This window comes from the organism of the source record quoted next, unplaced genomic scaffold (assembly GCF_019419815.1).
Source record: "Pyrus x bretschneideri cultivar Hongxiangsu unplaced genomic scaffold, Pyrus_bretschneideri_v1 Contig6, whole genome shotgun sequence".
Classification (NCBI taxonomy): Eukaryota; Viridiplantae; Streptophyta; class Magnoliopsida; order Rosales; family Rosaceae; genus Pyrus; species Pyrus x bretschneideri.
This window is the reverse complement of record NW_025999798.1, coordinates 2,365,980-2,385,259: the sequence shown is the minus strand read 5'-3', so window position 1 is coordinate 2,385,259 and position 19,280 is coordinate 2,365,980. Positions and strand designations below refer to the sequence as shown.

At 35.8% G+C, this 19,280-nt stretch overlaps 2 protein-coding genes across 2 annotated transcripts; one reads left to right on the top strand and one right to left on the bottom strand.

The window, feature by feature from the left end:
* Positions 1 to 3,920: 3,920 nt before the first annotated feature.
* On the bottom strand, positions 3,921 to 6,055 carry LOC103950878 (homeobox-leucine zipper protein HAT5). Its single transcript, XM_009362129.3, has 3 exons — positions 5,613 to 6,055; positions 4,743 to 5,134; positions 3,921 to 4,561 (listed from the first exon to the last, which is right to left on the bottom strand). Exons 1-3 carry the CDS (start codon positions 5,740 to 5,742, stop codon positions 4,094 to 4,096), a joined length of 990 nt encoding a protein of 329 aa, XP_009360404.2. The 5' UTR covers positions 5,743 to 6,055; the 3' UTR covers positions 3,921 to 4,093.
* A 4,679-nt stretch (positions 6,056 to 10,734) lies between these two features.
* LOC103950877 (putative pentatricopeptide repeat-containing protein At5g40405) lies at positions 10,735 to 12,776 on the top strand. The gene has a single exon (XM_009362128.3). The coding sequence runs from the start codon at positions 10,835 to 10,837 to the stop codon at positions 12,680 to 12,682; it is 1,848 nt and encodes a 615-aa protein (XP_009360403.2). The 5' UTR covers positions 10,735 to 10,834; the 3' UTR covers positions 12,683 to 12,776.
* Positions 12,777 to 19,280: the final 6,504 nt, after the last annotated feature.

Sequence of the window (19,280 nt, the reverse complement as noted above, 5' to 3'; positions counted from 1 at the left end):
GGAGTGTGGATGGTCCCGCAGGGACAGACCTGTCAATCAAACAAAACCCATATCATATCCCGGCCCACCCATTTGCTTTCTTGTCCTGCGCCTCTCCTGAAACAGACTACGGAAAGGGACCCTTGTGCAGTGGGCCCAGCCTTCGCTTTCTGAACCACCATAGCCTGCTTGCCACGTAGCAAGCTATTCATCCACGGCCCGAATGTGGGCCTGGCCCATTAAAGTGCCTATGGTGTTGTGCTGACGCAGTAGAAAGTTGCCACGTATATGGTGTACGTTCTAGCCCCTTCTGACACTTCTGGAGAAAGTGATTGTCTGCTTCGATATGATTGTGAGATCGTCGGTACTGTGTGGTGGTCTAATTGGAAAAAAAAAATAATAATAATCTAAAAGTTACAAAAACTGAAGTGGCCAACGGCTGTGTCCACGTGGCATAGTTGCCAACTATGAAATGGCTGTGTCCACGTGGCGTAGCTTGCCAACTCTGAACTACTTGCTGGGGAGATTTCTTGAGCCATTAGAAGTTGTAGTGTGATCATTGTTGGAGTTCTCACACCTCACACGGAACACATTGATGTGTGGTTGGGTTACAATTTGCAAGAAAAACTTGGATAGAACAATCTGATGATATGTATTGTTCATCCTATCTCACGAGCAGGGCCTTTCTATATGTTGATGGTTTTATTATCGATGTGATAAAAGCAATTCAAATATCGAAGTTTATCCCTATAGCTGAGAAGATGAACTAAACTGCTCCAAATGTAAAAGTTAAAAGTTTGCTTGAGTGGATTGATGCTTTCTTTTTCTATTATGTGTGATTGGGAATGTTTGTCGTGACAAAAACTCTCGCCAACCCTCTATTGAATTTGTTTTTTCCCAATTGAGTAGGGGATGTTTGGGAGGAGAAGTTTCCACTTTTCCATCCTACTGCTTCCCACAAGCAATCATTAGTCAGATTTAGAGTTAGATATATCATACAATGCAATAAGGTTCGCCTTAAAAATCGACAAAGTATCTAATAAAACTTCATAAACACGATTGAAAAGTTTTTCGCTTATTAAAATAAGCCATTTGGAAAATTACTCCTTGCATCTTGAGAAACGTTAGCAATTTTTTTCTTATGACTTCTTCAATTTGCATTTCTCATTCATTTAATGTAACGTGAACTCAAGTATCTCTTAAAGCTAGTGTAAATAGAAATGATAACAAAAAAGAATAAAAAACTCAACCCTCCTCCCCAAACTTGTCGTTAGTCTTCCCAATATCATTTTACAGAGTATGATTCTCTTTCTCTCTTATTTCTCTTTCCTTCCCTCTTATCTTCCCACACTTCGCTTATTATTTTTTTCTCTATAAAAAAAATCAATATAAGATGTTAATATGATTTAATTGTAATCGTTCAAATAGAAGGGGAGAGAGAATCCTCTTACTTTTCTTTAATTATCAATTTGCAGAAAACATCCAAATCCCTCAATTCAAACGAGAAGAGATCATTTCCGAATCTCTTAGACCAATGTCACTAGATCAAGTGATCCAAGTTTTTGAAATTTTATCTAACGGCCCATCTTTTTTGACCCTATAAAAGTTATAATAATTTTTTACCGGTAGATGAAATTTCAAATGCACGAATCACTTGATTCGGTGATCTTAATGGAAAAGATCCGAAAATGATCTCTTCTCAATTCAAACAGCCAAATCACCTATTCAAACAAAACCCACACAAATTTTACAAGTAACAACTCACAAGCTTGCAAAAATCAGACAATCAACGCACCCAAATCGAACCCTCGAACTCACATCACATAAAGCAATATATACGACGCATACTAAAAAAAGTCCTCGATTAAGCACCATATTTTCAGTCAAAAGTTAAGTTCTTCTTCATTGGTGTCATATCAAAGTCACTGGTATTTTCTCTTTCACCCAACAAGTTCAAAATTTTCACGTCAAACCAAAGCTGCTGCTGCTTTTTTATCTCTTTTTTTTTCACGTGAACCAACAAGACTCAACCCCTCTCTCTCAGCAACCTCCTCCATTTTAATATCTGGGCATGGACCATGCATGATGCAATCTATATTCCATAAAATTAATTAAATAAATCAGAGGATCATATCCTTATGTATTATATTCCCTCATTAGGGTTTGTTTTACAGTGTCAAGGACTCGATTTCTTGTGCAACGTCCCACGATTGCATCAGCAAGATTTTTCTGCAACGGACGCAATCTTGCGGACAAATGCAAACGTATGGATTAGAAATATGTATATAATACAGTCGCAATATTAGAAAAATGTATATACAACTGTTGAAATATTTTACATATTTTTTATACAAAAATATTAGTTATGAAATTGACGGTTTTGTTTTTGCCCCAAAAATGATGAGGTATTCCACACACAGAATAGTAGAATTAATTTTCAGTGGAGGCCATGAAGACAAAAGGCAATTTAACAATCAAATGACACATCATGTAGAAGGTTTCTTCTTTTCTCGATATGAGATTAATTCTTAATATGTCCTTTCATGTATGGCGAATTTTTAAGTTTAGCACGTGAACAATACAAATCACTGGCCGTTGGGCTCCACACCTAAAACAATCTACTCTGATATCACGAAGAAGTTGATGTTTCATTATAAAACCAATTAATAATATCGTTAATAACTCAATTACTTATAAACACATAATATCTTCTGTTTTTTTTTTTCCGAGATAAAATTGGTATTCTCAACACACTCATCCTCCCAAATGCCACAATCAAACGTCATACTCCCTCAGCTATAAAATTGAAGTTAAGTTGCATAATTAGTCTGAACCTGTAAAATATTTACACTTTAAGAGTAATGCTATAGAAATAAAAAATTTGAATTAAATTTGCCAACTAAATGATGTGTTATCAATATAAAATAAACACGTTAACTAATACTTAAATAATAATCTAATCATCAAGAATCACATTATTTTATTTATCAATTCAGTTCAAAAAAAAATAGTGTTCCTAACATTATCTCTCTTTAAATAACGTAAACAAGGTGTCAACATCCCCAATAAGCTATCGGGATCTGGGTTGTCCAAAAAGTCCGTTCCAATCCCACACAAGTAATTGTCACCGAAGACGAACTATACCAGAAAATTTGACTTTTTGAAAGCCTTCTATTTCTGTAATTTTCCGCCATCTTTTTCAAGTATAAAATAATACTTGTCTTGGCCGTTACTTCACAAGGACGTAGCATTCAACACATTAATTTACAACAAAAATTAAAATACTGGTGATATTTATTTAATCTCCGTGTGCTATGTTGAACAACATGGTAATAATTCGAATTTTAATGTAATCTTTTCTAGAAATCCAAAGATTAAAAGAAATGAGTTTTAACGAAACACTTTCGGTACTGTTTATTTTTAACGAAAAATCACATTTTTTTCTTTTGTCCTGATATTGTTCACTACACATTTATTTGTCATTTTTCATTAAAACTAAAGTTTTTTTTTACTTTTCGTTAGTTTTCCTTTAAAAGTATGTGTAAATAATTCTCTGTTATAGAAAACTTTTTTAAAATAAAATTTTCATGAACTCTATCTTATCACATGTTTTTAACATAATATTTTATAATATTATCATAAAAAGTGACATGACAAAAAATTCGTGAAGAGCCCCACTTTTAAGAACCGACGTTTCAGCTTTTCTCTTTGTTTTTTTACTGTATTTTCGTTGGGGCTGCCTATCTTAATGCAGAAGAATCAATTTAAAACACAGGTAATCGAATGCAGCAGCATGATCTAGTTCCAGAATATGCATTAAGATACGATGTTTCCCTTCCTTTTACTTGCACTAAAATTCCTTATGTTCTTATCTTTTCATGTCGATATTGTTTTCTCGTTAGGGACAGGAAGGAAGATTCAAACTTGAGATCTCTCGCAGCTTTGAATGAAAAACCATGTTGTATCATAAACCCGTAAGCATAAACATAATTAGTGGCATAATGATTGGATTCATTTATTGTTTTAACTATAATTACAACTGGCAACTAATTAGATAGTGCAAAGAAATGAAGCGGCAGTCTGCTGTGAAACGTGATCTCTCTCTCTCTCTCTCTCAATAAGGCCAGAAACAATAGGGTTGCTGATCCTGATCGTCCAAAGGGATGTACCCAAAATTACTAGAGCTTGGAGGGGGTATATAATCATAGCAGCAATCTTCAAGCTTTAACAACTGTGGTGGTGGTGGGGGCAGAAGGGTCTTTCCCAGATCATCTTCATCCTGCGAGAAATCTGATTGATCAGCTGGTTCAAACACATGGGAGGAATCCGCCGGCTCTAACAACGACGAATGATTTTCAGTGCAGTGCGGGCTGTCCGAGTCAAAGACATCGCTCTTTGCAGAACTTGCATCCTCTTGCTTGCACACCACCATTGCCACTTTGGTCACATTTTCTGAACCTGCATTCAGAATTGCATTCCGAGGCTCCAAATCCGATGTATTAATCGCATCCTGTGAATCCGAATCTCCCTTTCCTGGGTTTCCTTTCTCTCTCGAAAGCAAAATATCCTTGATCGAATCAATCTGTTAACACATAACAAAACCACACAATTACTAGTTACTCAAAACTAAACTCTAGAGTACACCAAAGTACCGACAGACATAGCTGAATTTAACGGCTGAATGTGCGCTCCAGAACCGAGCTTATCAGCCGAATGTGAGAGATTAAAAGGCAATACATATTGAATTGAGGAATTTGTTATACCTCATTCTTCAAACTTTCATTCTCCTTGAGGAGATTATCAGCATCAACCTTGAGCTTATCATAGCTAGCTTTCAATGAATCATAGTCCTTTTCCAACTGCTTGTTCTTATACCGCACCCGCCGGTTTTGAAACCAGATTGCGACCTGGCGAGGCTGCAAGCCAAGTTCTTTAGCAAGTTGCACCTTCCTCTCCGGTTCAAGCTTGTTTTCTGACTCAAAATTCTTCTCCAGAAACTGAACTTGATTCGCCGTGAGCCGCCTTTTCTTTCCGGGCTGATGAAGGTAGCTACCGTCATAATCCTCATCCTCATTTTCTTCTTTAGGTTGGAAGAAAGGCCTATCCAATGAATCCCCTCCACTTACATTTTCAAAATTAACCATTGAATTTGAGCCTGCATAGTAAAAAGGTGCAACCAAATTATGAAAGTCCTCCAATTTTGTTGACGGACTGAAACTAGCAACTAGAGAAACTATTCAACATGTCAGCAAAAAACTTTGATCCTTCAAACTTCACTTGCAAAAAGCTTCAAACTTTCCATCTAAACATGCAAAAAGCTTCAAGCTTTCTATCTAAAAATCCAAAAAGCTCCAAACTTCTAATCTTTTACATGTTAATTAAGCAAGTACTGGCAACATTTAATAGAAAAAGTGCTTAACTTTGGTGAATACTAGGAGAATTCTGCTACAAAAACTCGATTTTTAACAAATTAGTGCATTGATTCAGATGCTAAGTGTGGAAGTTTCAAGCTTTAACATTAATCCATCAAGTCAACCAAGAAAACCCCACGAGTCAATTTCTCAGAAAAGAAAAACGATATCAGAAAGGCTACAATCCCAACAAATAAAATGCAAAGCAGATAAAAAATTTACCATAAAAAGAAGAGGAAGGATTGGGAATCCAGAGAGACTCGAGAACGTCAGAAGAGCGAGGACGCTTTTCGTTTCGAAAAGTTACTTTCATGTCCGCAGAAGAAGAACCGTAGAGTTTCCCACTCGTCATATATTAATGCAATCAGTTTACAAAATTCCAATGCTGTGTGTGTAATTAATCGAATTATCAGGGGCTTAAGAGTGGTGGGTTTAATGTGAGGATTACTGCAATGTGGAAAGTGTGAGAGAAAGTGGAGCTCACACCCATCACCCTTGTGAGAGTAAAGAGCTTGGGGTGAGAGAGAAAAATGGTAAAATCATGGGGTTGTTTTGCAGAAGAAGAAAGAGTTGTTTCTGCTGCTGCAAGTTTCTGCTTTTTCTATGGTTGGGAACTTGTGAAAGCCAGAAATTTTAGAACTTCGGAGTGGGAAGAGAGAGAGAGAGAGAGAGAGAGAGAGAGAGAGAGAGAGGAGAGATTCTTCCATTGGGGAAAGAGCTTGTTGGTGGGGTTATAAAAGGAGCTTTGGTGAAGAGACGGGAGGCTTTCTTTTCTTGGGGGAGAGTAGACAGGTAGATGGAATTACCGAATGGCCCCCTTCTGGTTTCTCTATTCCAATTTGTTGCTTGCATTTTAAGAAAATAGAGTAAAATAATGATGAATCTTGTTTTAAACTAACAAATAATTGGATAATCTTCAATGTTCATATAAAAAAAATTAGTGGTTAAATTTGTGACGAAATTTGAGATTTACCACTTGTTTTGTTAACGTAAAAAGTTCTGGGTCCAAAGTATTTGATCTGTTTATTTGAAAAAATGGCCAAAATTACTTATATTCTGCTGCTCAATGCTCAAGTAATTTTATTGTGTTCGAGTGATGTGATGTTTGATATTACTCAACAACGGATCAGTGTCTCCATCTCATTTTCAAAGCATTGTGAGAGGACGGAATTAGGTGTTAGTTAGATATATTTCCTTGTGAGTGTAACTTATATAATCGTTCATTGGATAAGCATGTAATAAATGTCGTAAACTTGAAGATATACTTCACTGACATGCAAGAATCCGGAACGGAGAATTGATGAATTTCAATTATAGAAAATTAGATTGGAACAGTACGTCTATATGATCAGCAATGTTAATTACGTGCCAAACCTTCAATTATGTTAATTCTCTCCCGTTTCGTGAATCATTCTCTCTCACTGAGAGTTTTTTTCTCATTGTTGTGTGAGTGATCTCAAATCTGGTAACTTTTCTACAGTCATTGATCCTAGATGTGGTTAGGGTTGGGGTAGCTTCTTGCTCCTTCTCTTCCTTTTTGCTTCAGCTTGCGTTTTCCCCTACTCCCTCATGATCTCTTGTTCTACACTCCTCTTGTCTTCGATCTCACCATCCTTATCCCCAAAGTTTGTCCTCCGGTTCCCTCCACTCCTTGTTGTCTGTTCACCTCCATATTTCTCATTAGTCTAATTCATACCCTTCCCACTTAGCTCTGTCCCTTCTCGATCCAACATCAATCTTGATCTGCAACCACTTCTCTTTACCGCGACAAGTTGTAGGTTTATCAGAAGGTGTGTTGAGTTCTGACTCGGGAGTTCACACCAACACCATCACCTTCCCCTTGTTTGCCTTTAGGCAATGTTGCTTGTGGGATGTGAATTTTCATGATCTTCCCTTGATTTGTGGTTGCAATCTTTGTGGTGGTGCTTGGTGGAGAACGATGGAGCCTTATTTTCTTTCATTTCCTTCACTTCTAGGATCGTTTGGTTGGATCTCAGGCTTTTCATGTTGGTGTATCTGTGCTGCTACGACGAAGACGGGGGTAGCAGGGTACTAGGGTTTATGTTTTGTTTTTTTTTTTGATCTGTTTTCTTTCTATTTTGGGCTTTGTTTTGTTTTATTTTGTTCTTTGTGTAGTGCTTATCTTGTAATTGAATCTCTTATGTACATTTGTTCGGTTGATAATGAAATTTACCTTCAACCAAAAATAACAAAAAAAACATAAAAACCTTCAATTAATGCCACCTACTAAGAGGGTATTTTAGTAAATGGATCTGACTATAGTCTTACATAGATGACAAGAGGGGGTCATTGAAGCCTGTGGCCTAAAGGGCCCTACGACGCTTTAATTTTAATTTCTCAGGGTACTGACAACTGACCTACCACGCTCTCAGTTTTCCTTCCAACCCTCCGTGGCTCCACCGGCGCAAACTCCCCAGCCGCCGCAGTGTCCACAATATCGGCTTTTGCTTTATTTATTGTTTTCATACTTCCTATCTCATTTTATATATTTTTGGGGTTTTTTGAAATGGATCCAAGCAACTAAAAATTAGATTTATTTTAAAAGGTAGTCTATAAAATTGGACCTATTTCAAATTTTTCTTATATTTTTTTGAGGTGTAATATCCATACTTCATTTTTTATTTCTTACATTTTTTTTTTATTTTCGATTATCAGATTAGATAAATTGAAGAAGATAAAATGATAAAAATTAATAAGGAGTGTGTGAGAAGTAAAAAATGATGTGTGGATAGCACACCTTTTTTTTTTTTTTTATACATGCTAACGACTTTTTTTTTTCTTTTGCAGTCAACTATTTTGTGGAGTTTCGGTCGACTTGAATCAAATTCAATACCCCATAAGCATTGGGGGTGAATTCGAAAAACCAAAAACCAAAAATAACCAAGCGGAATATCAAATCAAAGCTGAAAAAAATCAAATTGAATTTGAAAAATCGAACTAAACTAAAATTAGTTGGTTCAGTTTTGATTTCAGTAGTTCCAGAATCAAATCGAACCGAATTAACAGATAAGCGACGTGATTTTTATACCCTTATAACCCTACTATCTTACTACGATTATAGTATCATAAGTTCTAAGAACTCATAAGTAGTTCTAAACGAGCCAAAAGTTTAACATTTTATTTTCTTTAATTGACGTAAGAATTGAAGTTATTATGTACTGGCTGCGAGTATTACAAAATCTTCAACTATATTATTAATAGTTTATTATATTGTGCTCACGACTAGAGAGTTGAGACGGTTGCAGCAAAGCAAGTTGGCGGTGCACGAGGAGTATTATTCAACAAAGGTGTTCTTCTTGATAAGCTAACTGCCGCGATCCGAGCAGTCGAGTGACATGTCCAAAGTCAAGGCTGCTACTTGCTAGCTAGCCTGCCAGTGAACGCATGGACTTGCCATACGGTTTGAATTTTGGTTCCTACTGGACGGTCAACCCTCACAATGTCAAAGGCTTTTGCTTAGATTTCCTACTCTATTCTGGGATATTTTATACTAGGGCGAGGCTATCAATCGTTAATTTCTTCTGTTAATGATATAATAATTGTATTTTAACAGTTTAATATAAGATAGTTTGAAGTAACATAACGTTTCATAGATCTATTCGACATATCGAGTATAGCATGCATATCATGCATTCGTAGATTATGCATATAGTCGGCTTCCCTGATCAGATCATTGGACTATTGGAGTACCTTGTCATGTTATCCCATCAAGAATGGTTAGGAGTCTTATGACACAATTAAGAGAGCAACTTGAGTTATGATGATTTCCTTTTGCAGTGAACTGTAGGTTTTTTTAGACCGTCTGATATGATCTAAAATATTTTAATCTAGTCCTCTAATTGTTGCACACAATGATTATTAGAACACAACTTACATATCAAGCCTGGTGATTAATCAACTGGATTTGATTAGAATAATGTTCTTAATTTGTACTGCTTTCTTTTCTGTTTTCCTTTAAGGTATCGACAATGGCACGCGACCGTCTGGTCTTGTGCATCTAGTTTCCAATTAACCGTGAGTTCAAAATTCAAATTTCATATATGACAATTAATTGCTAGCAGAAAATATGATTGGCAATGAAGATACATAGAACGGCGCAGTAGTAAATCCAGTATGTTATTGAGGACTGAGCAGAATGCATCCAAAGATTCCAAACATCAAGCACATTGCTATATAGATAGCTACTTTAACTCGTGAGGTTTCGGTTGTACATTGTTCTGTTGGGATAATCTGAAGGAAATACTCGTGCCCTAGCTACGAGTACATGCATGAGCCATGAGGAATAAAGAAACTGTACTACTGCATGCCGTAGCTACTTTTAACTTTATTTTGTTGGATGCTAGCTAGCTACGAGTACAAGCATCTCTGCTAGCTAACCCTAGCTCGTCTTGATTCTTTACAAACTCGAGATGCAAAGTTTTCCCGACAGACAATACTTTTAGAGCACTCAGATGTCATCTTCAACAAAAAGTCTCATCGTATAGGATGTAGAACTTCATGTATCCGGTGCTGCATTGCATATAAAAGGTAATATCTTCTTTCCCTGCCAACTGGTTCCAAGCATGGTTAATAGGATTATAGGAGAATTTACCTAGCAAAGAGAGAAGAAACTTTAGTAACGCAACTCATCCGCCCGCTAGCCCTCACACACAAAAATCATATCCTTTAAACGTTGTTATGAGGTGACAACCTTACTGAATACTCTTTTAATTACACAAGTCACTGATACTCTTTTAATTACACAAGTCACTGATACTCTTTCACTTAATATAAACTACGCTCAACTCACTTTCCATTCTTATTTGACTTAACAAATGAGGAGTGAGATAAACATGATCGTATCATACTGTGCTATTTAAGTGTTTCTAGGTTAGTAGATGCAATTTACCTTTTCTATGTTTATGAAAATGTACAAAACTGACAAGAAAGCAAATACCAGAACTACTCAAAATTAATTATTGACAACATATCAATTAAATATCGATGAAATAGTGATAAACTAATAATTTGAATCGAAATTTAGAAATTGCTCATTTAATCAATTTCCCAATGTTACTTGAACAAAAAAAATCCAACAGGATCCTCTATGGATCCTTTTTGTAAGAATCTTGGGGATCTATAAATCGTATATGTTCATCGTACATCGTATGATCAGTTTTTGTTAGGTACTATTTGTGTTTAATTTTAAATAAAAAATGTAAAATAATTTATGACTGTACGATATACAATGAACGGACACGATTTATGAATTTTTAAGATCCTCATAGAGAGGATCTAATGAGGATTCGGATTCCAAAAAAAATGACATTGAAGGAGAACAAAAGGGTGTTTTGATTTTCATTATTTTTGTTAGATGTTTGACACACAAATGCATCATATAGCCACCCGAAACAAAAGCACATCACTATGATTATTTGCCAGTCATGAGCTCCCTAAGATGCATTGCAAAACACCCAACAATTGCCCTAGTGGACACATACAGCACCCTCAAAGAGCTCAAGCAAATCCACTCCCAACTGCTCGTTAACGGCCTTCTCAACGACCGTCACCTTTCCGGCCACTTTGTCGCCGCCATTGCCCTCAGAAACCCCACCAATTTGGATTATTCCAATCAAGTCCTCGACCAATGCCAGAACCCAACACTCTTCGCCTTCAACTCCATGATCAGAGCCTACTCCAAAAGCTCCACGCCATCCAAAAGTTTTAACTTTTACAGCAGAATTCTTCGATCAAGTGACAATCTTTCACCCGATAATTACACCTTCAACTTCTTGGTTCGCACTTGCGCGCAGCTTTTGGCACGTGAGACCGGTCCTACCGTCCATGGCGGATTGATAAAGCACGGGTTTGAGAACGACGCACATGTCCAAAGCGGGTTAATTTTCATGTATGCTGAATTGGGTTCTTTAGATCCGTGTCGCAGAGTGTTTAGAGAAATTGTTGAGCCGGATTTGGTTTGCCAGACTGCTATGGTGAGTGCCTGTGCGAGATGCGGTGACGTTGGTTTTGCACGGGACCTGTTTGATGAAATGCCTCACAGGGATCCCGTTGCTTGGAATGCGATGATTGCAGGGTATGCGCAATGTGGGAAGTCTAGGGAAGCCTTGAATCTGTTTCATTTGATGCAAATGGAGGGTGTGAGGGTCAATGAGGTGTCTATGGTTTCGGTTTTATCGGCTTGCTCCCACTTGGGGGCATTGGATCAAGGGAGATGGGCTCATGCCTATATAGAGAAGAACAAGGTGCGGATGACAGTGACGCTGGGGACTGCACTCATCGACATGTATGCGAAATGCGGGAACATGAACAAGGCCATGGAAGTGTTTTGGGGGGTGAAAGAAAAGAATGTGTATACATGGAGTAGTGCATTGGGAGGACTAGCTATGAATGGCTTTGGTGAGAAGTGTCTTGAGCTTTTCACCATTATGAACAACGAAGGGGTTCATCCGAATGAAGTTACGTTTGTTTCGGTTCTGAGGGGTTGCACTGTGGTTGGACTAGTTGAGAAGGGTCGTCAGCATTTCGACTCAATGAGAAAATTGTACGGGATTGAGCCTCAGCTAGAGCACTACGGGTGCATGGTTGATTTATATGGTCGTGCCGGGCGTTTAGATGAAGCCCTGAGCTTCATAAACGACATGCCAATGAAGCCTCATGCGGGTGCTTGGGGGGCTTTGCTGAACGCTAGTAGAATGTACAGGAATATGGAAATAGGTGAGCTTGCGTTGAGGAAGATAGTAGAACTGGAGGCCAAGAACCATGGCGCTTACGTGCTTTTGTCCAATATTTATGCCGATTCCAAGTTTTGGGACGGAGTTAATAATGTGCGTCAGACTATGAAGGCAAAAGGTGTGAGGAAGCTTCCTGGTTGTAGTGTCCTAGAGGTCGATGGAGAAGTTCATGAGTTCCTTGTGGGAGACAAGTCCCATCCTCGGTACGATGAAATTGAGACAATGCTGGGAGAAATCTCCCGGCGGCTGAAGTTGGCCGGTTATGTGGCTAATACAAATCCTGTGCTGTTCGACATAGAAGAAGAAGAGAAAGAGGATGCATTGTGTAAACATAGCGAGAAGGTAGCGATTGCTTTTGGTTTGATCAGTTTGAAAGAAGGCGTGCCAATTCGGATTGTGAAGAACCTCAGGGTCTGTTGGGATTGCCATGACGTAACCAAAATGATATCTAAGCTTTTTAACAGAGAGATTGTTGTAAGAGATAGGAATAGGTTTCACCATTTTAAAGATGGTGAGTGCTCTTGCAAGGGTTACTGGTGATGTTAAATCAAATGTTCATCAGGATTTTTGTCCCTTAAATTTTGACTGGAAAGAAAAGAACGACGAAAAATAAAGGTGATGTTTTATTCTTCTTTCTTTGAATCTAATCAATGGGCTGGACTAAGTTCAGGCTACAGCCCAGCCAATTCCACTTCCAAAGTTTTACTAGTCAAGTCTTAAGTCTGTCTCAGCCACTAGATCCAGCCCATTTCTCCAGCCCAATATAATCTTTTTTTTTTTCTTTTGACAAAACAAGTATTCTTGTTCACAACAATTGATATCACTAATCTAAGCTATACTAACGACAAGGAGTGTCTGAAAACGGGACATAGAGGGTTTAATTAAGATGAATTTCATATCCACCTGATGACAATCCACCACTTGCAACGAGAATATGGCCTAACAATACTTGAGTGCAAAGGAGCGAATACACCCACATGGCCAACTGGCGGTCTCCATGTGGCTTCATGTTATTGGCTCATAAAATTGTAAGCTTCTATGTAATTATGGTAGAAAAGGTTTAACCAAAGTCACTGAGATGGTCCTTCTACCGTGACCAAACCTAATCTATGAATTAAGAAAGAGACATTTCCAACATAAAAATCTACACGTCTTTGTAGAATTAGGCATGTATCTCACTTTTTAATATGAAATTATCAGCTTTCGGGGCTAAGTCGTTGTTTGGTCGGTCCATATTTTTTGCTGTGTGTGAAAACATTTAGGAAAGATATAGAAACTTTGTTGTGGCATAACTACCACTACACGTTACCGCTAGCCAATTAAGCTCCATTTAGCTGATGAACAAGACCAATTAATTTTAATTAAATGTGAAATCATGGATCTTGCAGAGTACGTACTCAAAACACAATTGAGAAATTCAAATCTCTGTGTATGATTCATGATGCAACATTAACCTCATTATGGAGTTTATTATTGGTCGGATTCTTGTCCTCCCTCCGCTATTTTTGCTTATCATCATAATATTGCTCTTCTCCTCAATTTTTCGAGTTCATTAAGATGAATTTGCGTCTCACATTGCTTATTTTCGTTTATGACTTCCTGCCCAAGCTTATATGTTCCTTTCGCTTTGCTAGTTGGTTCCCTTTTTGTGCAAGGTTTAGTTATATGCGTGTGTGCGTTTATCTTTTCATAATGTGTTTGTCCTCTCTCTTTCAGGTTGAAAGCGTCACTTTGTGTCTTTGGCCGGCAATAAGGAGCTAATCTCGTCTAATCGCTAATGCAACATTAAATAGTCAGGTTCAATGATGCCTGGATGTCCTGTACCAATTTTGAAGAGGGTCAACTGAATAATTGTCCATGCCTAACTCTAATTTCAATTAAAATTGCTTTTGCTTCAATAATTGAATTTGAAACCCTAGTTTCTAATGCTTACATATTCTTCTTTTACTTTCAGGCCCTAACCTTCGTTCTTATTGGTAGGAAAAAAGGAATCCGCGTAAACAAATCTTTCCAACAGCCAGCAGTTCAAGGGTGCCGGTGCCGCCCCCTACTACGGCTATGAGACAGGCGTACGGATCGTGTCAATTCTGAGTTCAAATTCCTCTGGCTTCGCGTGCATTTTTATTATATCTTAAATCATAATAATTCTTCAAGGTCAATGGTAGGTGAGATGCGAATCCCAGTCCTCAACTCAGATAATTATTAGGATAATCTATGTCCTGTGTTATTATATTTCGGTTTTTTAGCTAAAATAAACTATGAGATTAACATAATTTTTCACTTTGATTTCTAACAATGAAAATTGATAGAAATGGTTCATGAGTTTGTCTACTCTAAATTATTTTGGTCATTACGTAAAAAATCTGTCAATATCCTTATTAAGTGAAGACTTTTGTGTGACAAAAAAGCCCTTAAAAGGTGGTCACGTGATCGTTCATGTGACAATTTAAAGAATTGATAGGTTTTTCAGAATGACAAATTGATTTTATGATGGACAGACTTGGAGACCACTCTATTGATTTTCAATATCAAAGACCAAAATGAAGAGTTATGTCAATCTCAATAACCCTTTTGGCTTAAAGACCTTATAATTCTTGAGACACAAAGCAAGACCTTCGAACTACATAAAATGTTATATAATTAAATTGCTAAGTTTTTTTAATCTTTGTTTAATTAACTTAGGTCTCCACATCAATTTTTTTAGTACATCGATATTTTTAAACTAAAGGAGGGGGAGTTCGGCTCATCCACACAATGAGTAGCCTAATTTGGTATCAAATTCGATATCCACGAGATTTGAACTTAAGACCTTTCCACCAGACCGTAGTACTGAGTGACCTCCACATCAATTAGATAGCATACAAAACAATTTGGAAATGCTATTTGTGCCCAAAATAACAGCTACTATACTTGATTATGCTTTAATTAAACCTTGCAATATTCTAATATACTCATTGTTTTGATTAGAAAACTACTGTATGAATTTCAAAAACCGTAGCCATGTGAAAAACCATGTTAGTTTTTTACCAAAAACAAAAATCCATGTTAGTCCTTTTTTTTTTTCTTGCTTTAACAAATCCATGTTAGTTTTAAACAACTACTTTTTTTTTCTTCCAATGTTAATAGCAGCAGCCTTTTTTTCGGAAGAAATATTTGACTAATTTAGAAAATGAAAACCTTGCTGTAATTTCATTTCGTTTAATTACAAGCAATAATATTATTTTAAGCTACACTAGTTTAAAAACGAATGTCCTATCCATTAATTACAACAATCTACCACTTGTTTAATTGACCTACGCTATATTTGTTAAAATGTCCCCACTCCTTAGTACCATAGTTAGTTTTGATCCTTAGGATGACAAAAATCTCATTGAACTATATTGTATGCTAGCCAACCAAAATTAGATATTTTTAGTCAACTGGATCAATGTTTCCAATTACAATTGATTTTAAATTTTTTGAGATGTCACAAGACAGCCCAGATTTATTTATGAGACGTATTTTCCTGAAAAAGCAAGTGTTCTTGCCACTAGTTTACTAGTGTCCAAGCAAGTTGCAAGGTATCTGCTTTCTTCTTTGCCAAGGAAAATACACCACCCAAAGTCCTTTTCTGAAACTGAATGCAATTATTTTTGTTTTATTATATATATTTTTAAATTTATCATCAGAACTATTATAATAATTTAAAAGACAAAGTTCCGAATCAAAAATACATAAGTGGAAACCCACATTCTATCCACCCACATGCAAACTGATTGTAATCACGTAAGAGCATCATTTGTTAATTAAAATGGGATTACGTGACTGTAAAAAATTAATCAAACTTTTGGTAAAAGGTTGTCTAAAGCGTACACCACGCCTACTTTTTAGAAAGAATAGAGATAATTTAGATTAACCATAGTAAGTGGTTCAGTAGAAATGCAGTAAAATTTCAAGTACGATATGTTTCTAGTATTGCATCTAAGGCAAGATGCTAGCAAAACACGGGATGCCCTAGTTGCAAGCTTTGGAAAGACGTGTGCCTTAAGCTTGGGCAGGAAAAAAAAGGATGATTTAATTTACTTCCTGTCGCGATGATGCAAAATACATATTCTGCGATTAATTCCTGTCATGATGATGCTAATAACCTTTTTTTTTTTTTTTTTTTTTTTGGAGGGGATGATGGGGTGGCGTGGGATAAGAATATCTAATATAGCAGCAGGCTAGCCACAAATGATTCGGACGGCTATGCATGCACACATGTATATGTTTGACCTATATTTTCAGGGGAATTTGGATTCGATTTTGAACCCATACAGGGAGATCATCCTTTCATTGATATGATAGATTTTATCAACCCTATATTTCAACAGCATCTGTACCGTTCTTTCACTTTTTGTATTTCTGCATGTTTATCTATCTATACAATTAAGGATAAGATATTATCCTTCTATATATTGTGGCCTTTTCTTTGGCATCTTTTAAAATTGCCGTGGAATTTCTCTTATTAACCAACCATCATATATAATTATAAAAATATGACTTTAGCCCCTTAAACTTAAGTTTCTTTACATAAAATCCGACATAGTTTTTTTACTTGAATAAAACCCAATGACTAAGCTCCACATAAGATATTATCAACCCTATATTTCAACAGCATCTGTACCGTTCTTTCACTTTTGTTTTTCTGCATGTTTATCTATCTATACAATTAAGGATAAGATATTACCGTTCTATAGATTGTGGCCTTTTCTTTGGCATCTTTTAAAATTGACGTGGAATTTCTCTTATTAACCAACCACCATATATAATTCTGAAAATATGACTTTAGCTCCTAAAATCCAAGTTTCTTTACATAAAACCCTACATAGTCTTTTTACCTGAATAAAACCCAATGACAAGCTCCACATAAGCAAATTCATTAATTTTGTTCGCCTTCACGCATTTTGCATTTTTTAGAAGCCTAAAACACCCCTAATTACAGTTTTAATGTATACATTTAATTCAATGCAAATTTGAAGGGAGGGCTTAATGAAAAAAAAAATGCATTAATGTTTAAAATCATTGCATATTAATATATCATAACAAATTTTATGTTAATGCTTTTGGGAAAAAAAAAACATTGATGTTATACTTTCCTTAATATTTCATAATTATTTTTCAAATTTGCATAAAATTAGACAATTTTAATTTTAATGTGTCATTTTCTTATGAAATGAAAATCTGAAAGGGCACTATAAAATTTGCCCAGTAATAATACATGCAAAATAATTTACTTATAAAATAAAAGAAATGTTATTTTGATTCAAAATAAATTTATCTATATTTTATATAATAATATAGGTGAACCATTGCACACATATATATTAGTAATAAAATGTGCCCAATATATATATATATATATATATAATGCACGTAAAAATAATATATCTACTACTTTCAATTCTCCTTTTTTTTTTTTTACAAACATAATGTACCTACAATATAATTTACCTATTGTTTAATCTTATAAAAAAAAAATGTATCTACTGTTTTATTTTAATGGCGATAATTTATCTTGGTTTAGTTTTTACGAAATAATTTAGGCACTGTTTAACTTGACCAAAATAATGTAACTACTATGTTAATTTACCTACAAAATAAATGCTATTTGATTCAAAATTAATTTACTTATATTTTACATGTAAATATAGATAAATTATTTTTAACACGCATATATAATAACAAATAAAAAATGTCTAATGTATGTAATAACCATGTAAAATAATTACCTACAACATAAAGAATATTAATTTGTTTGTATTTTTAGCAAACAATATTATTTGATGCAAAATATCTGATTGTACAAATGATTATCTTTTTTCATACAAGAAATGTGCCCATAATTGTTTATGAATATGGATAAATTAATATATATATATATATATATATATATATATATATATATATATATATGTTACTAATATTTATGATACAAGAAAGGTAAAATTTCCATTTGGGGTTAATTGCTAATCATAATTAGGGTGAGTAATAATATTTATTGACATAATAGTGAACCCACGAATTATTAGTTCAAGTTGGACTTTACAAGTATATGCAAGTGACTATCACTTATTGATGCGCTAATGTACTCCACGTAATTAATAATTGACCGTTATTCACTTTATATCATAGTGATTGTCGGACTATATGAGCTGCATTTCTCACTATGATTAACAGTCCACCACCGTCCATGCACTTCGGATTCTCGGACTATAAGTTGCATTTCTGATTATATTCCAGCCATTGTGGGGACCAAAATGAAGGAATAATGCCCTGAGCCTCGGGGCTTAGACTAATCAATGGAGCAAAATGACCATGAAGAATGGATCTGCCGGACCCTAGGGCAGATCATCATATCATAGTTCACAGTTCACACGTGGTCGTCTCCAAAGTCAGCTTAAAAAAGAATTCAACTATATATATATATATATATATGTGTGTGTGTGTGTCTATATATATATATATATATATGTGTGCATGCGATCCACATGCATGCACCTAATTTCCTTAATTATCATGCTCCCCGGCCGGATCACTGTATCATGCACACAAACTGGATTACAACACCAATATATTGCTCTGAGTGATTAATGACAGTAACGTGAGCAATACTGGTTTTGCATACGATGGAATTCTCTCTGTGTGATCTGTGCTAGCAATTGAGATAAGGATATACGTACGTAGACTTTTCGTTAGGGTTACAACAAAAAGGGTAGACCCTTTTCATTTGGCCTTATGTCTTATATAATTTAAAGCGACGTACTTAACAAACAATAAATAAATTTCATTGGAAGCTTTATTTATGGCTTGCTGGCTATCTCTATGTTCTGGGACGGTGAGACCCATAATTTTTGCCTGCATGTATAATGTATGTACTCAGCGCAATGGCTTGAATTGAACACACAAATGATGTCACTGTGAGCTAAAGACAGATGGATGAAATGGGGAGAAATAGGAAAAATGAAAATGTTGTTGACCCTTCAATCACACCTGTAGAGCATCTTCTAGGGACCACAATGTTTGGTGTGACGGAGTTGTTGATATTACATGGACGTTGAGAATATTTAATAAAGAGAAGTAATTTTTATGCAATTTTTTTTATCAGGGAAATGATGTG